Below are 18,340 nucleotides of genomic sequence, written 5' to 3'. Positions count from 1 at the left end.
GGAGAGGCTGGCTTAGATTAATACTGGAGAAAATGGGCCGAAACTGGGGCACAACATTAAATGTGCAATCAAGCACCGAATCACTTAGCTCAACCAGCAAAGTTGGCAGCAATGTGGCCACGCTCCCGCTTATGTTCTTTATATTATGAGGTAATGGGAGAACAAGAACTCTGATCGTCTAAAATCCGTTCTAATCCTTTCACAGAATTACACCTAGAGAGCTGCCACAGAGCTTAGAAAAGACTGGAACTATGCCCTTAGTTCCAAAATGTTGAAAAAGACAGAGACTTAGGGACTGGCCTCACTCGGAGGAGATACATTCCTCTCACGTGTTGACATTTTTGCCCTTCCAGTTCAAGCCAAGCTCTGCGGCAGTCAGCTTCCATTTCCTTGCTGTGTATGTGCACCAAAAGTGACAAAAACAGATTGGTTCTCACAGAGAAGCAGTATCAACATTGAAGGTCGCCTGCCTCATAACCAGAACACTCGTGTCAGGACAATTTCGCAGTATCCTCTGTGTTTAAAGGGAAAACACTCAAATCACTACATTGAGGTAAGCACAATTAACTACATAGCTAAGCACAACCATTTGGTCGGCACAATCATGTCCTTAGATGAAAATTATATTTAACTGCCTAAGTTAAAGTGAGTTCCTAAATATATTTTTCACTAATTGTTATTTACATTTGCATGGCACTTAATAATTTACAAGGCACATGCTTTTTGCAATCTCCACAACAGTCCTATAGCTTAGTTAGGGCAAATATAATGAAGATGAAGATGATGATGATGATGACAACGACAGCAACAGTGATGGTAATGTCTCTTTTGGTGGGCAAGATCAGTAATAAAAATCAACTTTACTTCATAAGTAACGTCTCAAAAGTAAAGGTTATATTAAGCAACTCAGAGAAGATTAAGAATACTGCATACATCATTTTTTAAGTATAGTTGATATACAATATTATATTAGTTATGTTAGTTTCAGGTATACATACAGTGATTCAACATTTTTATACTTTCCAATGTGAGGTGATGCCTTTTTTAAAGATATACAAATGGTATTTGGGGAGCTTAATGGACCTCCTCTGGCTCACACAGCCAGCTGGTGAGCAGGTTTTTCCTCTTCATGATCAATGCTCTTTCTGTTGCTCAACATCTTAGGCTATACGTTTATTGTTAAAACATTTTTAAACTTAAAAACAAGATCCTTTTTATGCATGCAAAAATTTGTGTTGATCAGTAATTAGAACCAAAAGGTTCGAATTACTCATTACGTGTCACTCTTTATATAAATGGTTCACCAACTAATGAGCCAAAGAAAAAACACTAAAGCCTAGAAACATTAAAAATAGATGTGGTTAAATGTTTTTCCTTATACACTTAAATTTTAGGTAGTTTTAGAAAGGGCCCAATGGAAACATGGGAAAACTGTGAGGCAACTTCTAGATAAAACTATTTAAAAAGCTAATTTTCCTTAAATTTCTTTAGTTGTTTCAACTTGCATTATGTTAAATGTATTTTTTCCATTTTAAGAAAAACAAATTAAATAGAAAAACTAGTTTTTATATTTATAAACTATAAAATGATAAGTATATACAACAAAAAATAAGATAATAAAAGAATCAAGGTTTTGCAGTGTCTATTGCTTTCTTTTGAAACATATGCAAAAAAAGGAAATGAAGACATTATCACCCCCAGAGATTGAAATGTATCATTTGACATAGGTCAGTGCATAAGGTATATAAACAATTACGTAGCTCACTGTAGTTCTGTTTGCATAATAGTTTATTATATACTTAGGAATTATATAATTGGGACAGCTAGTTTTCTTCTCTAATGTTAATGACTAATATCTGAGTTAGAAATTGAAAGGAGATTTTTATATACTAGGGATTATTTTAATTTTTAACCATTTAGGTTTTTTCAGTTGACTTTAATAGCATATTAAATGTTATTACATATGAATTATGGAAGCATAAAAATATTACACTTGTTCTCATTAATAGATTGCACTTTACACACTTTCCTTTTAATAAAAATGTAGTATCTTAAAATGTTCAATTATGAGTCAAAATAAATTATGTTGCAATTTTCATTTAAACAGCTGAGACGGACTCTCTAAGGAAGAAGGGATTATGGCATTACTCTATTTAAAGTAGTAGTGATGCATATTGATGCCCCACTACTATTCCTATTAACTGCTCCTCACAGTGACATGAATTTAGTGCCTGTGCTATTTCCTTCTCTCCCAGCTAAACTCACCTTCAGAAATGCTTACTGAATCAGCAAGCGCAAATATTTAATCACAGTAATCTCAACTTGATTCATCATGCAGTAGGACAGACTCACCGTATCAGAATCTGTGTCCTCATACTGTTCCTCATTTTCCACAGGGCTAAAAATTGATCCAGATGGTAATTCTCTTTCACATATAATTTCCATGGTTTTCAGAATAAATTGCACATTTGAAAAAATGTTTGGATACTTGTAATATGATTCTTCAGAGAAATAAAGTGCTATTGTAAGAATACAAATTTGTGAGAAATACTTCACTAATATCTTGCAGAGTGTTTCATTTGTCTTTTAGTTATTAAAATATAATTAAATTCACTACTTCAATGCTGAAACTGCAGCCCGGTTCCCCAAGATTTATAATGTTATGTATGCCCCCTTGTGGTGGAACAGAAAACTGCAAGGCAAATAATTCACACATGAACGTTTGTATAACTCAGAGCAGCAACCACATAATGGGCAAATGCCCAATTAAGAATAGTTACTGCACAACAATGCTTGGAAACTTTCAGCTGAAAAGAAATGAAGTTATAGTAGATAACATATTTATAATGGATACTTTAAAATTGTAATCCTAGAAACAGACTAATGTCATTGCTTTTAACCCAACATTCTCCATTTTTATTCCTTTTCAAGATGCTATTAATTTTTTAAAGTATATATTTTAAATAGCAACAATTATGTCACTTAACATAAGACTATGTGATATTTAGCAGAACCACCTTTGTGCTTTTTTTAAATAAACTTTTAGACTATCTTAGAGTTTCAGTTCATTGACAGCACAGAAAAATTCATAATAACCAATCATTTACTGGATTGCTATATGGCTAGGTGGTGTTTGCTAATAGCTTCAAGTAGAAATCATCCTGTTGTTGAAGACAGAGATATAGCCTAAGTAAGGCTGTATTTAACATATTTGATAAAAGGGCAAAATCTGGGGATTTTATCTTTATATGAAACGAAGATGTTGGCTTTCTTGGGGTATATCCACAATAACAGGCTAAAGTGAGAACTTCAGGTTTTATTCAAATAAGTTTTCAAAATTTACTTGCCACCATCATCTGAATATTTGATGACTCACTATGCTGAACACTGTAAGGAATTAAAGATGGGATTTATAATATAATGATGAAATCAAAACAAGAAATATGAAAAGCGTGCATTCCCATTCTGCCAGCTACAGCCTTGCCTTGGTTTCATACCTATCAGAACCTGCGGCAGTGATGCGCGTTGGTCAATCTCCAAAACACTTCCACCATCACCTTCTGTTCCCTCCTCCATGACTTCCCAACAAAAACTATTCCATTTCTTGTATCTTGAGTCTCTTCATCTCTTATCCTACAATATACTAATCTTCTCTTCTTTTGACCTTGTTTTCCTTTCATCCAAACTACTGACATATTTCTCCTTTCATGCAGGGGTGGGGAACCTTTTTTCTGCCAAGGGCCATTTGGATATTTATAACATCATTCGAGGGCCATACAAAATTATCAACTTAAAAATTAGCTATTTAAAAAGCTCCTAGACTTATTGAATTTTGAGACCCGCCTGCGGTTGCCTTGGCAGGGCCAGGCAAATGATTTTGCTGCCGTATGTGGCCTGTGGGCCCGACGTTCCGCACCTCTGCCATAGCTAAGCTTTTTAAAATAGTTCACCATCTCTGTCTTACGCTTAAATTTTCCCTTCACTCTTTGTTTACATTCAATCTGAATGTTGCTTTCGCCTCTCCACTCAGGATGCTCCCAAGATCAACAGCGACCTTCTGGTTGCAGAAACCCATCATCACTTTCAGTCCTCCTACAAATACATTTAATACTTCTACAGCCCTTGATAATGTTGATCTTCTCAAACCTTCCCACTTTGAATTTCTATGCCATCACTCCTTCCTATTTCCCTCAACTTTCCATTACTGATGTTTGTTACTCCAGTAACCTATTACTGAATCTATTCCTAGAATTAATTTATAGGCACCACCATCTCCCACCCTCAGGTTGTCTCAGCCTCGTTAACACGGAAGACTGTCAATCCATCCGTGCTAATATCTATGAAATAAGTGAATCCCAGGCTTTGCTTATTTCTCTAGTTCCAAACCTGTGTTTCCAGCTGCTAGTTCAGTATATGTTCCTAAGTGACTTTCAAATTCAGTAACTCCAATGTTTCTCCAAAATTTTCTCCATTCAAGACACCATTATCTTGAACCTTTTAATCAACAAGTAGAACTTCAGGTTCCTCTTGAATTCCTCACTTTCCCTTATGTATAGCCTAGATCCAACCCATCGCTAAGTCCAGTGTCTTTCAAGGCTACCTGAGTCTATCCTATTTTCATGTTAATTGTTACGTATTCAACATCTCTTGTACATACTGATGTCATAGCTAATTGACTTCTTCGTCCAGTCTCTCCTTACTCCAGTCCAGCACCTCCAGCACCACTAAAATATAAAATTAACTTCCTTGAAGTCTAGAGAGGTAGATACTATTACATGTGAGGAAACTGAGTCATACAAGGGAATAGAAGTAGTTAAGTAGAAAAGTTAAAAGTGAAAACCCACGCAATCTGGTCTAGAAGCTGGGCTCTTCAATATGGTGCCTATCATCTTTCATAAAAAATGAAGCACAGCTTATGCTCTTTATAGTTATAGCCCAAGCTTCTCAAAATATAACATAAAACATTCATAAGTATAGAAAGTAAAAAATAGTCTACCGTATAAATATGGTTGAAGCCTAAGTAAATGTTGTTGAGAGCCTTCTAGGTGACCATGCAGGAAATATATAAAAAGTCTTAAGAAGATCAAATAGCCAATCTGTCAAAAGAGAAAGGAAAAGGCATTTTTGTGTTGCATCAATAAATGTTTAAAAACCATAAAGAAAATAAACCATTTTCTTATTACATTTGCTTCTGATGGAACAATTTCAAACTCTTGAGATTGTGTGCTTTTGAAATAATTCTAAAACATTTATATCAAGGCTGAAATACTGGTTCAGCCAAAAAAAAAACATTTATAAATCATCTCTACATTATGTATAATGACCAATACTGAATGATATTTTGTTCTGTGTCCTTTAGAACAGTATTTTTCAAATTGCAAGCCATGTCCTTTAAGTGAGTCATGAAATCAATTGAGAGGGTATTTTAAAATAAAATAAAATAAAAGAGAAAAGAAAATATCATAGTACATTGCACAGCTCCTGTTTCACTTATATATAAACGAGTGTGTATTAATATGCACTCTGGATTGCAATCCAAAAGATATTTCTTCCTATTGGTCACAGTCAAAACAGTTAGAAAAACATTGTTCTAGAAAGTTTTGAGAAATATTCTGCCTGTGCATAGTATTCTGTGCTAAGATCCCCATTCCCTCATGAACAAACAAGTCATTACTAAATAAAGGTAATAACTTACTTCTGTGACAGTTAAAATACATGTATAGCTAAAATAGTTTTTTCACATAGATGAGAAAACAGAATGTCTTCAAAATCATGTAATAGACAAGATTTCACAGAAAACGACCCAGAAAACCCCACAAAGTATCGAAATAAAGAGAACACAAGAGCCTAAGTTGCCAAATAATAAGATTATGGAGAACCAGATAATAACTATCATTATATCACTATCAAACGATATGTGTATCCAAATCACCTCAACAACAACACAGGGAATTATTAGATCTACATGTAAAAAAAAATCAAATTTCTAAAAATGATTATACCCACTCTCAGTGATTCACCCATAACTATTAAACAAATAAGTGGCATTATTAGACTTTGAACCCAGAACAGTGTGTATTGCACCAAAAGTCATCAATTGCCTATTACAGCAGTGATTTTTCCACATATTTTTATCACAAACTTCTATCAGTAAAATAAATTCTGAGAATGCATCAATATTTGTAAGTGTATCCAAAAATGAAAAACATACACCATTTATAAACTCAAAAAAATAAATAAAAATGAAATGTTTATAAGGCATGTCCAAGCAATCTCCTCATACAGATCATTTCAATATAGTGCTGTACCTCTCTACGAGATTTAAGTGGAAAACTAGTGAAAAGAATATAATTTAGGATTTTGAAAAGGATTAAAGATTGATATTGAAATAAATTATAATTAACATTTTAAAATTTAATGTGAGGAAAAGAGAAGCATATCGGCCTGAATAATCACTCTTTATTACACCCCAATTCGGTCATGAGTTTTACCTGACCTAGAGGATGTCCCTAGTTATAGCTATGCTGGGGAAAACGGTTTTAAAAACTCTCCTTTATAATATTCTGAAAAGCCAGGTTTTCTCTGAGAAATCGGCCTTTGTATATCTCTAAGGAATTCAGGAACATCCTGTGCATCTTGCCTCGTGTCTCATTTGTGTGCATCGTCTCTGTCGCCTGACAACTCAAGCTTTGCCTCCTAGACTAAGTCCCTGCTTGTCAATTTCTCTTTCTCTGCTCCCCCATCTTTCCTGCCTTTACCCCCCTTCTTTCCTTCTCTTTCCATGTCTTCTCGTCTAGCCTTCCTTTTCTTTCTTTACAATAAAACCATAAAACCACTAGTTAAGGTAAGTGTCTTTGACTAATAATAAATTTTGCAGCAGGCAACACGATCATCACAGGGAGCAGAACCACATGACGTCAGTCCAGCTTATAAAACGTGATCTACTGGAAGATGATTTCCCATCTAATGGCTCTAAAATGACTGGAAATACTAAGAACAACTAATCTTCTCAAAATGAGCAAACATTTGAAAACTGAGCAAGCAGTGAAGGTTATCTGTTGGCATTTTAAAATGGAAAAGTGGCATTTTTAAAAGCCTTAAAATAGAGAGGAGAGAAGCTATAAATACTCAGATATAAGGACAAACTTGATCTTTAGTTGAATATTATTTTCTTACATAGTTGGTGATATATTTTCTCAAACTATCTCTGTTTGGATATCAAGCAATAATGTATTACCCACATTTAGAGAAGATTGAGCTAAACTGCCAAATAAGAGAATATTCTATAATAAAACCAAATGCATTTAGATCCTAAAACAGATGTCCTGTGGCTACACATAGTACATGTAGCAATTAAAACACATTTAAAACATACCTTTGCCAGCTTTATTTCAAGTGAATATAAGTAAGGCTTTAGGAAAGCATCACAACAGAGTCTATATAAAACCGATTCCCCAAGAAAAAACAAGACAGGTAGATGATCATAATCGAAGGCAGCATGGTCCAAGGAAGCATAAAGCATATTTAAAGCTTCTGAAAAATCAAAACGTGGAAACTCAGTAATTGATAAATTATGCTTTTTTTCTGCATGCTACAATTAAGTCTTACAATGAATTATTTGCTCAGTCACAACACCAGGTTGTAGTTTTTAAATATTTACAAATTCTTTGACAGCTCTCCGATCAAGAGGTAAAGTTTATGTCCCCTTCCCTTTGAGCCTGATCAAGACTTGTGACTGCTTCAGCCAATAGACTGTGGCAGAAGTGACAGTGCTTGGCTTGCAAGGCTGGACCCGCAACCACCTGGGTCTTCTTTCAAGGGGGGAGCTTTGGAACCCTAAGCAGCCACTGGGAAAGTCCAGCTACTCAGAAGTCACCAAGCTGGAAAGACTATAGAGACAGAGATGATTAGGGGTGTGTGTGTGTGTGTGTGTGTGTGTGTGTGTGTGTGTGTGTGTGAGAGAGAGAGAGAGAGAGAGACAGAAACAGAGACAGAGACAGAGACAGAGACAGAGAGAGAAAGGGAGACAGGAGAGAGGGAAAGGCCAGTCCTCTTCTGAATCACATGGCCACAGGATACCTGAACAAAACTGAGGTTTAACTGACAAAGGAGAGTGAGTGGCTGCTGGTTGCTGGTAAGCCAGGAGCGTTTACTTCCGTATCATTTAAACTTTTTTTTTTATATTACAGATGTCCCTTTTTCTCCCCAATGACCTGTTCCACCCCTTCCTACCCCCCTCCCCAGTTCCCCCTCCCCACCATTGTCCGTGTCCTTGGGTTGTGCATGTATGCATATATATCCTTTAGTTACTCTCTCCCCCTCCACCCACCCGTCCTCCTCCCTCCCTCTGACATTCGTCAGTCTCATCTATGCTTCCATGGCATTGAATCTATTCTGTTCATCAGTTTATTAAGTTCTTTAGATTCCACATATAAGCGAGATCATGTGATGTTTGTCTTTCTCTGCCTGGCTTATTTCACTTAGCATAGTATTCTCCATCCGTAGAGGAGTGGATCAAAAAGCTGTGGCACATTTACATCATGGAATACTACGCAGCTGTAAAGAAGAAGGAGCTCATTCCCTTTGGGACAGTATGGATGGACCTGGAGAATATTATGCTAAGTGAAATAAGTCATTTAAACTTTTTAGAGAGGTCAGGCTGTGGATGGCTCTGTGACAATGAGCCCTACAGGTGAGTTAAATACAAAATCATTCTTATGTTTCCTGTCGCTTGGCAGCTCCCAGACAGCACTGCAGAACCCAATTTACATGGGGAAAAACTCTCTGACCTCACACACTTAACATTCTAAAAACTCATTTTAAAAGGCATACACATATAATTTAGGATAATGATAGAAGCAATTTTACCTCCTTAAAAATAATGGTTTTTAATTTCTTTTTTAGATTAGTTGGAGAGTAGTTTGAAAGGAGACATGCAAGTGAGAAGTGATAAATGAAAAGGTAATGAGTAAAAGGGCTGTTAAAATAAGTGAAACACTAACGGCCATTTGGTTAATGTTTTATGCGTAAGAATTATAAAATGCAGTCAAGTTTCTCTAAAGTATAGTCTCTATTGTAATTGAAAATCACTAAATGACACTTTATATTACTTTTTAATTAGTTACTAATTTTAGAAAAAAGCAATAAAGACTATGCTGAGCAAAAGAGTTTAAAACAATTTTGTAATTAAAAAGTTGAGCAAATTCATTAATTCAAAATTACAAAAGGAACTTTCATAATGAAACATTATCAGGCATTTCGATAGAGAAAGGCAAATTTTTCTTGGGTCCTGCACAATTTCTAAATATTAAAGTTCTCAAATTATGCTTTCACTGCTAATCTAGAAAACACATATGGTAACTAGGAAGAGTTTAGTTAGAGTGAATACCATCTTGGATTTCTCCTTTGCATTGAGCCAGATATATTATTTCAGTCCATGCAGTAGGAAGATGCACATGTTTCCCAGTGCCTAAGGTTCTGAGACCCAATTTTCTCTGTGATGGAAAAACATGAGAGAGGCAAACAAAAATGTAAAATTTATTTATTTATTTATTTAGACTAACCCTTAATTATATTTTCAAAGTCATTCTATGAGGCTGATGCTCTGTGGCTAGAGTTGTATAAAATTTTATATTTTTTATTTTTACTTCTATTATTTTCATTTGTTGACCCTTTATGTAAACTGTGTTAGTGTTGAAATGTACAGAATGTTTGATAATATTCTGAGTAATACCATTGGTTATTTGTTGAAAATAATTCTCACTCTTTATTTTCTAAGGACTTCTTCTATTTTTATCTCATTTCCCTGCCAAGGGGATATATCTCTGATTTTAGAAGGAAAAGTATATTGATGAAATGTGATTCAACAGAAATTAGTTTGATATCAAATTGCTGGAAAACTGGCTACTTCACTGTAATGGGCAGAAGTTAACAAACACGACAACCCTCTGTGCACTGATAGTGAAGATTAAGTAAGGCTTTCATTCTTTTATAGGACACATTATATCTGTTACCTTTTTTAAAAAATAAAGAGAAAGAAAGAAAGAAAGAAAGAAAGAAAGAAAGAAAGAAAGAAAGAAAGAAAGAAAGAAAGAAAGAAGAAAGAAAGAAAGAAAGAAAGAAAGAAAGAAAGAAAGAAAGAAAGAAAGAAAGAAAGAAAGAAAGAAAGAAAGAAAGGGTGGTATTTTCATCATCAAAAGTTTATTTATCAGCCTTTGATATTTTGCTGTGGGCTCTTTGACTAGTATCAGCAGCTATATTCCCTAATAATTTGTGGGGAATCTTCACCCCAAAAGTCATTAGATATTGAATTATTTGGTTATAAACTTTAACTTTAATTTGCAGTAGTATTTTTAACTATGCCTACTTATAATTAAATAAAGGCATATTCTTTTTTTTGTTTTCACTATTTTGGAACAAAATCATCCACCAACTAGAAGGAAAAGTTCATATACCAAGCAAATCAAATAGTGTAGCATTACCCTACATCTGAGAATGGCTTTTCTAGCTAGATCCAACAATTCTTCCTTCTCTTTTGGATTTTTGGTTTGGTTGAATCTCAAGATGAATTCTGTTGTGATTGAAAACGGTGGCCTAAACAAAACAAAATAAAAATCAATAATTACAGCTATCACTTCCAAATTTTAATTAAGCAACGTCCAGTGGTTAACTATTTTCTTAAAAAGTACCTTATAAGAATGTTTCACAAAAAAAAACACACAAAAAAAACCAAATCATGTATATAACACTGCAGCATGCTTTCCTCATTAAATTTATCAGACATCCCTCAAATTTAGCTGATCCTAATATGTGGTACTATGGATGTACACAACAAATCCAACAATTCTTTTATTGGTTGACATTTCCTGTTACTTCCTGTATAATTTTTGCCATGCTAACTTGATGCTATGGTTTTTTAAAAAGGGCATGATATTCAACAGGTGTGTACTATTCTGATTTATCAATCACCACACTATATGAATAGTTAAATATTTTGATTACCAACTCTGCTCATAAATATATTTAAAAAAAACATAATAGAATGAAAAGACTAAAACTTCAAGTGATAGAACATATTTTCAACACATCTCACTGACAAAGGCTCATATCCAGAATATATGAAGAACTCCCAAACAATAGGAACATGGAGAGAGACTTAAACAGGCAATTCACAAAAGAAAAAAATCCAAGCGGCCTATAAATATGGGAAACAATTATTAACATCATAAATAGGGAAATCCAAATTAAAACAACACATCTAGCAGAATGGCTAACATTTGTAAAAAGGGAATACCAAAAACAAACAAAAACGAAAAGTGCCAAAGTGGCAGTACCAGGGAGGTAAGATGTGGAGTAACAGGAGCCCTCACAAGCGGCTCGGGGCGGTGTAAACCGGCGCACCCGCCTGGGTGAACAGCTGCGTGTTACCGGCCAGGAGTGAAGGGACGTGCCCGTTGACTTAGCAGCCCCACTGCCTGATTCATACCCAGCAGAAGTGTGTGTGCCTGTAACCAGGGAGCGAGGGGCGGGTGCAGAAAGCTCAGAGCAGCACTTTCGTAAGAGCCAAAATCTAGAATCAAACTCATTCTCTAGCTCATGGAGCAAAAAGTGTGGTATGTCTGGGAATAAAGTCTGAATAAAAACATTCTCTCCTTTTTTATGGACAAATTTGACCTTGGGTTAGTTTTCTCATTTCATTCCCATAAAACCTAGTAAAGTGGGTGTGGGCTGCGTTGTTGAAACCATTGCCTGTGGTAAAAATGACCTGATTGGCATACTACATCTGGACAAGGAGGGCTGTGAATGGACGATAAATACCAGAGGAGGAGAGCCTTTGGGTTTCCCAGAATGCATGTCCTTCGCTGGAATCCATAAATCTGTTTTTAAAAAATTTATACTGTCAACTTTGGAACAGGGAGAATCTAAGCCTGTGTTTCCTTTGTACCCAGGTCTCTGAGTCTTCTCCCCTCACAGGAGCAATCACTGGGACTAGTCAAGAAGACTAGTTCTGGTCTGTTGCGTGGGCTGCTACGAGACCATTCTCAGAGGCGAACCACCGCCACTCTGCCGGCATGCTGTGCTGTGTCCTGCTAAGGGGCAAGTCCAGGGTGAGTGGGGCCTACTGCAGTCAGATGAGTCTGTCTAGTTTTGTCTAAGAGGACGCATCGTTAATGTTAAGGAAATGAAAATAAACAAACTGCATCTATACGCACAATATGGATGGTCTCACAAACATACTGTTAATCCAGACACAGAAGATACACTATAGTATTTATTCAATTATATAAAGCATAACACTGTAAAGAAAACCAAAGGAAAGTTAGGAGAGTGGAGAAAGCAGGAAAAGGATATTTTATTGAAAGGAGTTACAAAAAAGGCTTTTAAAAAGGATTTACTTTACCTGGTAAGTACACAAGTGTTTGCTTTAGAATAATTTTTAAGCTTTATGTTTATGTTTATACGCTCTTCTGTATGTATGTTAACATTTCACAAGAAAGAAGTTTTAAATATTAATGGCCAGATCAAAGAGTATGTGTACTTTTAATTATAATAGATTTTTAAAAAAATACTTTCCAAAAAATATTCTATTCATTCATATCCATACTAGTAAAGCATAAAAATTTCCATTTTTCTCCATTTAACAGGATGATATCAATTGTCTTAATTATTGCCAATTTGATGAAAATGGTATTTCCTTGTGGTTTAAAGTTTGTATTTCCCTAATTACTAGCATTCCTGAGCATTTTCTCCCATAGGAATGGACTTACATTCATTCTTACATTTTCTGTTCTGTGGCAAGCACACTTCCATATTTTGCTCTTTTTTTTTTTCCTTGTTAGGCTTTTTGTCTTTTTTCTATCAACTTAAGGCAACATTGTATGGTGGTTAAGTACATAGGCCTGGGAGCCAGACTGCCTGGGGTTTGACTTTTACTCTGTCCCTTACTAGATCTGTAGCCTTACATAGTTTACTTAAGCTATCCGTGCCTTAATTTCCTTGTCTGTAAAATGGAAAAGTAAATGTACATATTTCATGGGTCTTGAAAATTAAATGAAATAATAGATGTATTGTACTTTGAAGACTACCTGGCACAGGCTAAATACTCAATTTATTAAAAATTTATAAATATTTGTTGCAGGTACTTTTATCTCAGTATAATATTTCTTTTTTCATTGTTATGCTAACTTTGGCCATACATTAAAATTTTATATTTATATATGATTCTATTATTTCTGGAGTTTCTCACTTAGATGATCTTCCTAACCCAAATAATATACAAACAGACAGCTCAATTTTCTTACAATAAATGCTTACATTTATATTTTTTATCTATTTGTAATTTATTGTTGAATATGTGGAGATGTAGGACTCTAACTTAATTTTACTTCAGATGGGCTGCTCATAGTGACATCTGTCCAAGAGCATGGAAAAGGGAGAGACTGACTCTATAGTGGAGAAAGCTGACATTCACTGCTTCAGCCAGATGATCAGATTCAACATTCACAGTGATAAATTGTATTGATAGTATGTACCCCTGACGTGATATGATGAGAATGCACTTAAATTCTGTGGTCTTTCTCATAAAAAATATATAACCCCAATCTAACCATGAGAAAAACATCAGAAAAATTCCAGTGGAAGAACATTCTACAAAATGCCTGGCCAGCACTCCTCAAAACCATCAAGGTTGTCAAAAACAAGGAAAGTCTGAGGAACTGTCACAGCCAAGAAGAGTCAAAGGAGACATGGCAATGAAATACAATGTGGTGTCCTATGGAGTCATGGAACAGAAAAAATAGGAAAGTTTGAGTGACATAAGGGTTTTAGTTAATAATAACATATCGATAGGGTTCTGTATTGTGACAAATACACCATATGAATGTGGGATGTTAATAATAGGAGAAATTACATGCTGGGTGTATGGGAACTCTTTGTACTATCTTACATGTCTAAAGCTGTTCTAAATAATAAATGCATCTGAAATTGTTCTAAAACTGTCATCTAAAATGGTTCTAAAGAGTTTTATATCTAAAGCTATGATAAATATTAAACTGTTTTAAATGTTGACAGATAAGTAATGGAAGGTGAAAAAAATCACTTCAAGATAGAGTCTTTCAGTCATTTGTTAACTTATTGCCTTATTCTATATTAAATGAGCACCTCTGGAAGTCAAACATTCTTCTAGGCAATCGGACACAACCAGAAGTGAATCAAAAACGAACGTGCAGTCACTTGCCTCATGGATCATATACGCTACTGGAGGAGAATAGATATGCAATAAACAAGAAAACAAATAAACAAGCAAGATGATTTCTGAGGGTGAGTGCTATGAAGACAAAAGCAGAGTGGTGTGGAAGAGAGTACAAGGCAGGAGAGCTACTTTGCATTAGGCAATCAGGGAAGATTTCCAGGGAGAGGCACCTGCGCTGAGCTGAGCTGAGAGAGACCAAGAAGACTAGGGACAGACAAAAGAGAACTGATGAAAAATCAGGGACATAGCCAGGGACTAGATCTCGCAGGGTATTTAGGCCAGAGGGTAGGGTCTGGATTTTACTCTAGATGTAATGGGAAGACAATATAGACTTTAGAGAGTGAAAGATTTCATTTATGTTCTTAAAAGATCACTAAGGCTGCTGTTCAGAGACCAGAAACAAGGACACTGATTAAGAGGCTGTTGCAGGCAGACAGGAATTAGATGATGGCGACTTGGAGGAGCAGGGAGTGGTGGAGATAAAGAACTGCTCAAGGTCACGTAACTACAAAGGGCCAAGAACTCATCTCAGGTCTAATTCTTAAGCCCACAAAAATCTGTTCCATACTTTAAAATTAATGCATCTGTCTTATAGTCCTTGCTGTAACTTGAGGTTCTTGGGTTTTTCCTTATTGCTGTATATATAATTTGTTTAGTGAACACCTCGTGATTAACTGATATTAAACTATACTTTCTCTATTTTACCGGGGGGGGGGGGGGGAGGAAGAGGCTCAGAGAGAGTAAGTATCAAACTCAAGGTCATAGCTTTAAAAATGAACAGAGCCAATATTTGAAATTGTGTCCAGGTCTTTGTACTTAGCTCTTTTTATAAGATCCCTCAGAATGTATTACAGTATAAGAATATATACTGTATGCATTCTTAATAAAATAATAGTCAATGTGATTTAAGCCAATTTCCCCACTACCAACCACAGACACCCCCAAACATGCCCAACACATGCACACACGCACACACACACACAAATATCCAGGGTTTCAAATACAAATTAAAAATACATTTCTGAAGTAAGATAGTTTATTTCAGCTTTTTCATAGGCCCTGAGGGAAATGCATTTATATTTTATTTCTAAAGCAGAGAAAAGCCTCAGGATGAAAACAATATATAATTCAATTTCTATGCCTAGAATACATTTTATAAATAATTTAAGTTTTGTCAATTATTTTTCAATATGGACTGTGGACCTGTAATGAATCATAGAAAATATGGAAAGCTAATGTTTTTCAGCTTTCTGTATAGATATTGCATACTTAATTGGTCTCCTGCAGCTCATGTCAATAAATATTTAATGGGAAATAAATATAGCTATTTTAATAATTTCTTGTCCGTCATAAATAAATTAAGATTATTATATAAATTAATGCTTATTTAATGATAAATACAACACATGATAAGAAGCCAAAAATAACTTTAAAAAAGCAAATATAGGCATTTAAAAAGAAAACATACTATAGTGTTACACATTCCAATTTTTTTAAATTATCAAAGAATTTCACAAAGATAATGTAGTCTACTCTAAGTGAATGAGTGCAGTTCTGTAGGAAACGTAGTGGATCATCATTGTAATTTTCATATAAAGAGAATATATTAAAGTCTCCTGACTGCAAGGATACTTCTTCCAAACTGACCCTTTACATACATTATCTGTGAATTCAGAACTTTTTTTTAGCTGACAATTCATTTGTTCAGTACATATGTAATGAAAGCCTCCTACATACAAGAGATTCTGTTAGATACAGTGGGGTTAACAGAGGAACCAGGCCTGGGCGCAGGAAGCTCACAGTCTGGGAGGGAAGTGAGACACATCACAAACGAGACGGCAAAAAGGAGACTACTGAAAAGAAAAAGAGAAGCTTATGGGAGCTCAGAAGTAGAGACCACGATTCCAGCACTTCCTCAGCCTACAGCCTTTGCTTAATCGCTCTGAGCTATATATAATCTTCCATCTGTGGAAATGTGGACAAAATCTTATAGAATTTTAAAAAGCATTAAACCAGAACACGTAGTCTAGTCTCTGGCAGACACTCAGCAGTAGGTAACTGTGAGTTATAAGCATTATTGGTTTGGGTTAAAGATTCAGAAAAGGCTTCTTTGAAGAAATGGCACTTGAGCAGTACCTTGAAGTACAGACAGAGAGGGAATGTGACAGAGCAGCACTTATCCTTTCCAAATCCTTCCTCTGCCTCTTCCTGGGCACACGATCACCCAGCTACAGTCTTTATTTCCCATTCTTTCTGGAAGATGCGTACGGCCACATGGACAAGCCTGTGGGATGTGAGCAGATGCAATATATGCAAATTCCAAGTCACCTCTAACTTAAAGACAGGCCACTTTCTCTAAGATGAGACTTCCTTTTTCTCCTTCCAGTGGACTGGAACACAAATATAGTGCTGAATCAGCCCTGATCAGGCAAATGAGCACAACGCCCTATGAGATAATGAGGGTCCTGCGTTTCTCACTGACCTGTAAAAAGCAGAGCTATCCTGTCAGCCTACACCCACTGAATTCACATGGCAGATAAATACACTTCTATCTTACTTAAACCACGGACATTAGAAGCCACTTTTTATAGTTGCTTCAAATTTACCCTATTACAAGTAAGAACAAAGTAAAAATAGTTTTAAACTAGCATAGCCTGGCAGAATGCTTAAAATCAAGACAGGAAATGAAAATGAAAATGCTCATTTGAGAACAAAAGTAAACGGCATTGAACAGCAATCTGTGGCAGAGATTTGGCTGCCTACATCAATGTCTGTTCTCCTCATTTCCTACTAAATGGCAGTTAGATATGCACATATCTCTAGGTTTCAGCCAGTAAGATACAAGTAAAATTCAGATAGTAGTTCTAGGAAGTCCCCTAAAGAACTACACAAGCCCTTTTTCCACCTTTCCTCTATTCTGCTGCATGAACCATGACCATGATTGCTGGAGCTTCAGCAGCCATGACAGACCAGGAGATGGCCTTAGGAATAAGCCATGTACAGCAGAGCAGCTAGTTAGATGGAACCTAGGTCCTGTAGCAACTTACCAGCTCTGGACTAGGATGAAAGAAGCTTCAAAGAAATAAACTTCTATTTGGTTTAAGTGTTGTTGCTATTTTAGATTTTCTTAGTTGCAGTGGGCACTAGCTCTATGTTACAGAGTTTTGAGTTTTATTTGATAAATAAGAGGAAATTACTGAGCAGAAAGGTGATGAGATTATAGTTGTGCTTTAAGATAACTAAACTGAAAATCACATGTTCAGTGGTTTGGAGTGAGGAGTGACTGTTGGTAAACAGTTGGGCAATTATTTCAGCAATTTAGGTAAGAAGTAATAAAGGTCTGGACTGCAGTTTGGCCAATAATAATAATAAAGAGTAAATGAGTGTGAGAATTTAAGTAGAAGCTAAGTCAATAGAGCTCGGTGGTTAATGAGATGTGAGAAAAGAAATTGTGAGGGTGGACATACAAATAATCTCAGAGTTTTGACCCTACATAATTATTGGTATAGAGTTGGTATCAAGACAATTAGATGGGGTAATTTGGGCAGATAATCTGTGCCATTCTGGACACAGAGGCTATGATTTACCTGCAAGACACTCGAGCTCAGAGGCCTATAATCCAAAAGAACTTGTGAGGTAGGCATTAGGAAGTGAATAAAATCTGGAAATAAAGATTTCAGATTCAACTCCCTATCAGCAATACTCAAAGCCATGAAATTTCAAGAGGAAGAGTACTGAAGAAAGGGGATATCTTTGGACTAATCCCAAAGTTAGAAAGCAAGAAGGAAAGAAGAAACAGCAAGTAAGTTAGAAAGAGATCAGTAAAGTACTATAATGCAATTCAAACATGTGTATAACTTAGGGTATAAACTCCTTCTCTGAGAATTGTACTCCGTGCTGAGCCAGTGTGTCTGAATTCTGTATTAGTACCATATGACTGCAAATGCCACTCTCCCCTTGTACAACCAAAATAAAGACTTAGAATCTTAATTCTCTTCTCATATTCTGCCCTCTAGAGACTTGAGCCAAGACAATGATATAAACCCAAGAATAAGAGGACAGTGGTTTTTAAAATTTTGCAAGACCCTA

The 18,340-nt window shown here is 35.6% G+C and overlaps 1 protein-coding gene across 1 annotated transcript in view; it reads right to left on the bottom strand.

The window, feature by feature from the left end:
• TMEM232 (transmembrane protein 232) overlaps positions 1 to 18,340 on the bottom strand; it is a 140,390-nt gene that overhangs the window by 107,324 nt on the left and 14,726 nt on the right. Inside the window, exons 4-8 of the mRNA XM_081132555.1 lie at positions 10,482 to 10,593; positions 9,389 to 9,494; positions 7,376 to 7,533; positions 4,997 to 5,096; positions 2,353 to 2,519 (exon numbers count right to left, since the gene is read on the bottom strand). Coding sequence (XP_080988681.1) covers positions 2,353 to 2,519; positions 4,997 to 5,096; positions 7,376 to 7,533; positions 9,389 to 9,494; positions 10,482 to 10,593 — 643 coding nt within the window. The remainder of the gene's footprint in view (positions 1 to 2,352; positions 2,520 to 4,996; positions 5,097 to 7,375; positions 7,534 to 9,388; positions 9,495 to 10,481; positions 10,594 to 18,340) is intronic.

This window comes from Miniopterus schreibersii (assembly GCF_964146895.1).
Source record: "Miniopterus schreibersii genome assembly, chromosome: 3".
NCBI classification, from domain to species: Eukaryota; Metazoa; Chordata; class Mammalia; order Chiroptera; family Miniopteridae; genus Miniopterus; species Miniopterus schreibersii.
The sequence above is the reverse complement of the archived record's forward strand: the minus strand, read 5'-3'. Positions and strand labels throughout refer to the sequence as shown.